This window comes from Medicago sativa, chromosome 2, assembly GCF_051527215.1.
Source record: "Medicago sativa cultivar Bolivia chromosome 2, Bolivia_mono, whole genome shotgun sequence".
Classification (NCBI taxonomy): domain Eukaryota; kingdom Viridiplantae; phylum Streptophyta; class Magnoliopsida; order Fabales; family Fabaceae; genus Medicago; species Medicago sativa.
The window spans coordinates 74,154,577-74,162,722 of NC_140750.1; the positions used below are offsets into that span (position 1 = coordinate 74,154,577).

The 8,146-nt window shown below is 31.6% G+C and overlaps 2 protein-coding genes and 3 non-coding genes across 5 annotated transcripts; all 5 read right to left on the bottom strand.

The window, feature by feature from the left end:
• Positions 1-143: 143 nt before the first annotated feature.
• Positions 144-1,308, bottom strand: LOC146950634 (RING-H2 finger protein ATL40-like). The gene has a single exon (XM_085741576.1). It carries the CDS (start codon positions 1,255-1,257, stop codon positions 499-501), a length of 759 nt encoding a protein of 252 aa, XP_085597702.1. The 5' UTR covers positions 1,258-1,308; the 3' UTR covers positions 144-498.
• A 2,591-nt stretch (positions 1,309-3,899) lies between these two features.
• On the bottom strand, positions 3,900-6,895 carry LOC146950635 (large ribosomal subunit protein uL16-like). Its single transcript, XM_085746579.1, has 4 exons — positions 6,835-6,895; positions 4,587-5,088; positions 4,380-4,461; positions 3,900-4,147 (listed from the first exon to the last, which is right to left on the bottom strand). The coding sequence occupies exons 1-4, from the start codon at positions 6,842-6,844 to the stop codon at positions 4,070-4,072; spliced, it is 672 nt and encodes a 223-aa protein (XP_085602705.1). The 5' UTR covers positions 6,845-6,895; the 3' UTR covers positions 3,900-4,069.
• LOC146950636 (small nucleolar RNA Z196/R39/R59 family) lies at positions 5,279-5,367 on the bottom strand. The gene has a single exon (XR_015029573.1). It is a non-coding gene; the product is annotated as a small nucleolar RNA Z196/R39/R59 family (small nucleolar RNA).
• Positions 5,511-5,599, bottom strand: LOC146950637 (small nucleolar RNA Z196/R39/R59 family). The gene has a single exon (XR_015029572.1). It is a non-coding gene; the product is annotated as a small nucleolar RNA Z196/R39/R59 family (small nucleolar RNA).
• Positions 5,928-6,003, bottom strand: LOC146950638 (small nucleolar RNA Z195/SNORD33/SNORD32 family). Its single transcript, XR_015029571.1, has one exon. It is a non-coding gene; the product is annotated as a small nucleolar RNA Z195/SNORD33/SNORD32 family (small nucleolar RNA).
• Positions 6,896-8,146: the final 1,251 nt, after the last annotated feature.

Below are 8,146 nucleotides of genomic sequence, written 5' to 3' on the forward strand. Positions count from 1 at the left end.
CACATAGAGCAACCTCCTAACGTGCCCATATTATGTATCTAGCAGTCATTATATTACCTTAACCCACCTTGTCAAAAAATATTCCCTTAACCCACATTACCAAACACCAAATTCTTTCTCCAAAATATAATAAATACAATTAACGAAGTTCAACACTAAAACCTCTCGTACTTGACTAACATAATATATAGAAGAAATTTCAAAAATATTATTATTTTACTTACTTCTCAGTCGAACTTCAGATTATTACATTACGGTCATATTTTCCTTAGAATTGAAAAGTTAAAAAAAAAAAACTAAAATATCACATCATCATTTTTTCACCCCTTCTTGCTATTCTCTACCAATTACGGTAAAACCATATGTGATAAATCATCAGAAATAATAACAAAATACATAATCACTGCTTCTTCACACTAACGGCAGTTGACTATGCTAGAATTTTGTGACTTGAATTTAACTCTCAAATTTCACAGTTGATGAATTATATGCAAATCATCAATGAAGTTGGTGACTTTGGCTAACCTTAAATGATGCATAGTTTCTTTCCAAATCTATACTTTCTATTGTTAAAGAAGAAAGCCATTGCCGCTCTAAATCATGATCAATTGTAATATAATCGTGAGGAGTACTAGAAGGTTGGATTCTTCCTAAAGATCTATCCCTAATAAGAATCCTTCGAGAAGAGCTCAATGCTGAAATATCTTTGGGGGACCCACTAACACCACCACCATTTGATGTGCATTCAGATGGTGGTTCAAACAAAGTGGGGCCCTCGCGTGGCTCTAGTTCAAGCCTCGGCTCAACCTTGGTTCGACAAATTGGACACGTTGAATGCGAAGCTAACCACTTGTCAATACAACCCACATGAAAACTATGCTTACAATTCGGAAGCAACCTCATAATTTCTTCATCCTGCAATAAACTCAAACACACCGCACATTCAACAATATTATTGGAAACATTGTTATTTTCTTCTTGATGCTTTTGTTTGAAGAGGAAAGTAGGAAGAGTAGTGATGAGCTTAGGGTCGAGACCAGTGTTGGGTGGTTCTGTTAATTGGGTGTGAGCTTGAGTGGCGGTGAGTCTCACATCGCCATTGGCTGCTCTCCTAAGAGCTTCGTGATTGAACCTGGAGTAGATCTTGTGAAGAGCGAACATTAGAATTAAAAATAGTGCTAAGGAAACTATGGTGCTAAGCAACATTATTTTGTTGAAGCCGTTCTCATGGTCTCGATAGCCATAGAAGTTACTCATGGTAGTATAATTTATGTCTAACTTGCATTTATTTGCTAACTTGTGTTTTGTGTGTGTGATATATATAAAAGAAAGAATGAAGATGGAGAAGGTGTGGGGCTTGGTTTTTCTTTGATATACAGGTGTTTGACTTCTACATTTGGTGCATATATATGGTCGTTGAATTGAGATCAGACAATTTAAATTTTAATATATGTAAGTTCATTTTTTATTTTTTAAAATAAAAGTGCAGAGCTTGATATTTAAACTGTCTCATCTTGATTGGACAATCATGAGTTCCTTGGTGCGTTGGATATATGTGTGGAGTGAAGAAGATATTATTAATATAGCATATACTATAATTAGGTATATAGTCTGAGGCCTTGACTAACAAGAAACTCCCAAAAAAATTCAAATGTTTAGACCGTTGAATATTGACATTTAGCTATGTATATGATCAAATTTCCCTCAAAAAAAAAAATGTATATGATAAAATTAATGAGAACTGAGAAAGGTATTGTGGAAGAGACTGTTATTTGTTTGATAGTTAGAACTATTGCCTGGTAATTGAGAAGACAAATAAATGGAAAAATAGTTGCGAGGGAAAAATGTGGACTAATATGCTACTTTTCTAAAAGACTTATCCTTCATTGACCACTCATGTGGTGTATGCATTATTCTCTAACGAGACTAGTTTTTATCCTTCTATAGAAAAATGCCTCACCAGGATAACTGATATAGGTGAGGGGATGCCAATAATTTTACTAACAATAATATTGAAACAACGTCCCTTTTAATTTTAGGGTTAATTAAGTAAATGGTCCCTATAAATATTCAGAATTTTGTTTTTAGTCCCTACAAAATAAAATTATATTTTTTAGTCCCTATAAAATTTTTCATCAACATTTTTAGTCCCTAAAAAATTTTCCATCAACATTTTTAATCCCTATATAATTTTTCCATCAGCATTTTTAATCCCTAAAATGCTTAAGGAAAATGTCACAAGAACTAAAAAGTGTGACTTTATTTTGTAGGGACTAAAAACAAAACTGTGAATATTTATAGGGACTAAAAACTTAATTAACCCTTAATTTTATGTTTTACTTTAGTCCCAACAAAATTGTGTGTGGTTTTATACTAAGTTTTAATCTTTTTTGTAAGTTGTGTCCATCAAATTTTAAGTTTTTAATCTTTTTCGTAAGTTTTATGTGTCCATCAAGGTGAGGTTTAGCCTGGGAAAGCAAAGTTGTTTCCCATCATGGGAAACTTTGTTTTTTACCTGCAGCTGGCAGTCATGACTTGTAGTTGTTGTGATGATAAAAAATAATTAATTAAAACATATTAAAATGTCATATAAATGGCTTCCTATTGGTCAGAGAACAAACTACTCCTCTTGCCATAATTCTAATCCAATTGAACACTTGCAACAAAAAAATTAAAAGAAAACGGTTCAAAGGAAAATAAAATATTTCACGGTTCAATGTTTACAAAATGCTAGGTTCTTCTTCTTTGCATCTTTCTCACTGTTCCTCTTCTCTACTTCCTCCACCATATTTTACACAGTTTTGTTCAACGAAGACAAAATCATTGTCCTGCTTCGTGTTCGTTCATCTGTCATGTGAATCCGATTGCAAATGTTGAGAAACCAGTGGTCGTCAGTCGCCACAAGATCCCCAGTGGTAGCCTATCACTCATCAGAATCCGGATCTGGTGGTTGTTGTTTGTGGCACAGTAAAATAAAAATTGGGATTTTGATTATTTTTTTTACACAAATTGATTTTGACAAGATAAAAAAGTGATGAAAAAGAGACATTTACAGTGTTAATTTATTTAAAGTGAATTTAAAATTAATAATAAAATCGTAAACAAAACATAAAACTGTTACTGTTAATTCTTAAAAAAAAATGTTACTGTTGATTACTTTTTTGATTGGGGTTGTCATTTTTGTTTCATGGTGCCAACAAAAAGTCGTTGCCATTAACAGGTAAAGAATCTCAACCGTTAGAATAGAAAATTATTATATCTACGGTTCTGGATAAACTTTCCCATGATGGGAAACAACTTTGCTTTCCCATACTAAACTCCACCGTCCATCAAATGTGAACTATATGGCATTTTCTTATAAAACTAGGAGAAGTGATTCGTCATTGCGTGTGATTTTTTTTAACAATTAGGTTTTATGATTTGAAAGGGGTAATCTGTTTGTTTTCAGAGAAAACGCGAAGCAAATATTTAGAAGTTGCCCTAAAAAAAACAAAATAGTAACATTTTACAAAGGTCGTTTAAATAAATTCCAAATGTACAAGTAAATTCGAGATACACCTAACTGTGTAAAAATCGTAGAACATTTTTTAAAAGTCGTCGAAACTTGTAAAAAGTGATCAATATAGAAGACCAACGTGATCCAACAAAAAATCAAAGTTATGAGTTGAACCAACAATTAAAAAAAAAAAATCTAGTTGGTTTCAATATAAATAAACAAAACATTTCTCACATATCTTGCTGTTTCATAACCAATTCTCAGAAACTGAACCCATTTTGTGAGAATTGAGTCGTGAGATTGCAAGTAGATTTGGATGAGTAAAGTAAGAAAAGCTTAGTTTCAAAGAGACCAAATCTCAATGGAACCTTTTTTTTCTCACATCAAATACTAAAAGGAGAAATAGAGCAACCATAACAAAATATAACATAAATCATAAATTCAAGGTTGTCTTCAAGACAGAAACTAACTGAACTCAAATTAACAAAGTACGGACAAAATAGAGACCTCATATTCATTCTTGCAAAAAACAAAAGTGATCCAAAAACTAATATTTGAAAATAACAGACAAGCCTAAGCCTCATTACAGCTGGCATTCAAAAAAGCTCTTCCAGGTTGACGGTTAGCCAATGGTCCATGGCATCCAAGAAGCTGCAAAATCACAAAAGAACTTATAAGTTGAAAGGTTAATTACTTCAACAAAACTAACTGAAGAAAAGTATCCATTTGAGTGTTCAAACAGATTATATTCACAAATCAGACACATGCCCTAATATATTCCAAACTAACATGATTCAAGTTAGCAAAAAGTACATGTCCTTAGCATGAGGAAGAAAATATGAAACATGCAGTACAATGAATTCACATGCAGCATCACATTTACCTTAGCATTCACCCCATCGGGCATAATTCTGTTTTCCGATTTCAACTTAAGATACTCAGCTCGGTTGATCTTTGTGAATCCCCTGAAGAAGCATTACAAACAACAATAACTAGAGTTAATACATGGATTAAAGTAAAACGCCAGAGTAATCCCAGACTACAAATCTACAATCGAAGTAAGGTGATATTTCATTTTTCAAATACTTACCACTTCCTGCTAACGATGATCTTTTGACGGCCAGGGAACTTAAACTTAGCACGACGGAGAGCCTCCTGAGCATGGTGGCTGTTGTTGTCCTTGCAACGGACAGAAAGGAGCACCTGCCCAATAGCCACTCTAGCACAAACACCCTGAGGCTTACCAAAAGCACCTCTCATACCAGTTTGAAGCCTATCAGCACCAGCACATGAAAGCATCTTGTTGATCCTGAGTACATGGAATGGATGAACCCTGACTCTCAAGTGGAATGCATCCTTTCCTGCAAACTTTGACATGTACTTGTTGCAGGCAATCCTAGCAGCTTCAAGTGCCTCACTTGAGACATTTTCCTTCTCCCAACTGACCAGATGAACACAGAAAGGAAACTCATCAACACCCTTCTTCTTCATGCCAACATCGTAAATCCTGATCTTAGGATCAGGAACTCCACGACAGAATCGTGATTTTGGATATGGCTTGTTCTTAATTTGACGGTAACACCTAGCAGGCCCTATAAATAAAACAAACATGATTACATTCACATAAATAGTACAATACATCATATGATCAAGATACAAAAATGCACTATGCATCAGTTTCATCCATTAAAATATCATGACATTCAAAGATTTTTGTTATGTTTCATGCTTAATAAAGATTAACATCTAATTAATATTAATAAGTGAAAAAAAATTTAGAAATGCAATCTCAGCCGAAAGATGGTGATATTTCTGAATAATCACGGTATAATCAGAATAGTAAGGATATAAAAATTGCATCATAGATTGCAGAACAATGCACAATAACAAAACAAAAAACATATAATCATTTGAATAAATTTCATAAAAATTAGTACTTGGGTATATCTATGGCATTATGCTTAATAACGACAATGATATAATTAATATTATTAAGTAAATAAAAAAATAGAACTGCAATCTCAGCCGAAAGATGGTGATATTTTGGAATAATCACAGTATAATCAGAATAGTAAGGATATAAAAATTGCATCATAGACTGCAGAACAATAAACAATAACAAAACAAAAAAAAAATATAACGATTTGAATAACTATAATTAGAATTAGTACTTGGTTACATTCAAAATATAAACAGGGAATTAGTAACAATAGGTGTTTATATTTAAGTTAACTCCTGTGTCGCAAGACCTGTAAAAGTTTGATCTATCCCCGTAAAACGAAATGTCAAGCTACTAGACAAAAGTCAGAATTCTAGACATCAGATACCATAGGCAATATACATGACGCATAAACAATGAAAACAAATAATACAAGAGACTTAATTTTTTTTTTAATTATAGAATTAAAATTTAGAAAATATTATAGCTTGCAAGAGATCAGATGGTAGTGCATGTTTGTTTCATCATCAAAAACAGAACCGTATGGATAAATATCATCATTTCTCTTGCATTTCATAATAGTAGTACCAAAGACAACAAAGAATGATAGACATTAAAATAGACTCCATTATGTATTATGTGTTGGGAATACTAGTAAGATCAAATTGAGCATGGCAAACAGTGCCTGGTAAAAAAGTTGACGAACAAAAAGCAGCCACTACCGCAATAAAAAATAAAAAAGGTTTACTAAAACATAAAGGTTTGAAAAGAACTTAAGATCCTGAATTCATCAATAACAAACAATACAGTTCATGCACAAGAACTAACAAACAATTACAATGGCCACACAATAATAGGATAATCATGAAATTCAAAAGCATAAAACAAATTTCATATCTGTAACAAATAATATATTAAGGGTCTGTTTGGATTGGTTTATAATTATTATTTCTGACTAAGCTCAAAAATAAGCTAATCCAAACGGGCACTTGATTCAAAACAAATCATTCATTCTAATAAACTCCTCAAATTCTCAATTAATTTAAAACAGCTAAAACATTATTCAGATTCAACTTACAGCAGCATCAAATCAACACATAAAATAAATCTGTAATAGATTTCGCATATATAATGAAATTTCAGCTCGTGATTTATAAACCCTAAATTTTAAATCACAAATCAAAATTTAAAAAAAAATGTCTGAAAGAGAGATCAGAAATTGGAAGGGGTTGTCTGTCACGGTGAATAAGAAACACGGACCAATATAAACATCATCATATCTCTTTAAAAATTGAAATAAAACGAATTCATGGAAATGAAATGAAGAAACAAATGGAATAATCAGAGACGAAACAAACACAGAGAAATGAATGAAAATTAGAAGGGAATTAGGTCTTACTTCTTCCCATGGCTGCGCTGCGTTCCTTGCGTCCTGTGCTGTCTCCTTGCAAGATTGATTTGATTTGTGCGGTTGAGAAAATCTATATATATATTTAGGGTTTAGGTTTTGGTTAGATACTGGGCTTATGGATGGGCCATAAATCTATATCCATAATTTCTTGAACGTGGTTTTCACACCCCCTTGATAATACAAAACCTCTTTTTTTATGTCTACCTATATCTATCTATAACAATATATATGACTATATATACATGTGTGTGTGAGAGACATCTACTAACAATATATAAATATCGTATTCCAACATATTTTCGTGATGTCCTCTTTAAAACTCGTCATTTTCTTAATTTTATGTATCTAATGGTCATTTTGAAAAATATAAAACCAATTTGTGTACTCATTCTTCTCCTTATTATATCCAATTTCCTTGGGGGGGACATTGTATGATGGCATAAATATAGTTTATTCTCATCAATTTTAATCTCACTAATTTGCATTTAAAAAAATCAAGAGAACCACTACATTAATACTGATATTTTGTTTACTCAAAAAAAATCATGAGTTCCTAAAATTTTATCATATAGACATTCTCATATATGTATATAAATATTTGTGTGTACAAATATAAATATATAAAATCTACAACAGATGCGATGTAAACATTGAACGGTGTTTTGCATATAAAGTAAAAAATATATTAAAAAATGTTTATATTTTGAAAATAGTCATGGATTTCCAATATTTTATCATATCGACCCATATATGTATATAAAACTTGTTTCTGCAGATATAAGCACATTAAATGTGTAAGAGGAGCGTCGTTCAAAAAAAAAATGTGCAAGAGGAGCTGTGCAAATATTAAACGGTGTTTTGCATATAAAATAAAAAGTTATTTAATAGAAACACTGCATTAATTTTGATATTATAAAAATAGTCATTAGTTTTCAAAATTTTGTTATATCGACATTCTCATCAAAAGATAAGGATTTAAATTATATTTCTCAAATTAACATCGTTATTGAAAAAGATAAACATGATTTTTTGGGTTTGTTACAATTTGAAAGTCACATATATTTGTACTTCTAATTTTAATTAAAATCAAAATTTCATATAAAATATTGTTGGTAATTTACACGTGTAAACACAATAAAAAGAGTGGAAATATGAGCGCGTGAGTGCCCGTATATCTAGTAAATCATAAAAATAGTTTATTAACTACTTGATATATTTATATATACTTTAGAAACCAAATGAAACATGGAACGATAATATAGGGATCAAATTGTGGGTTTATTCAACAATAAACATCAAG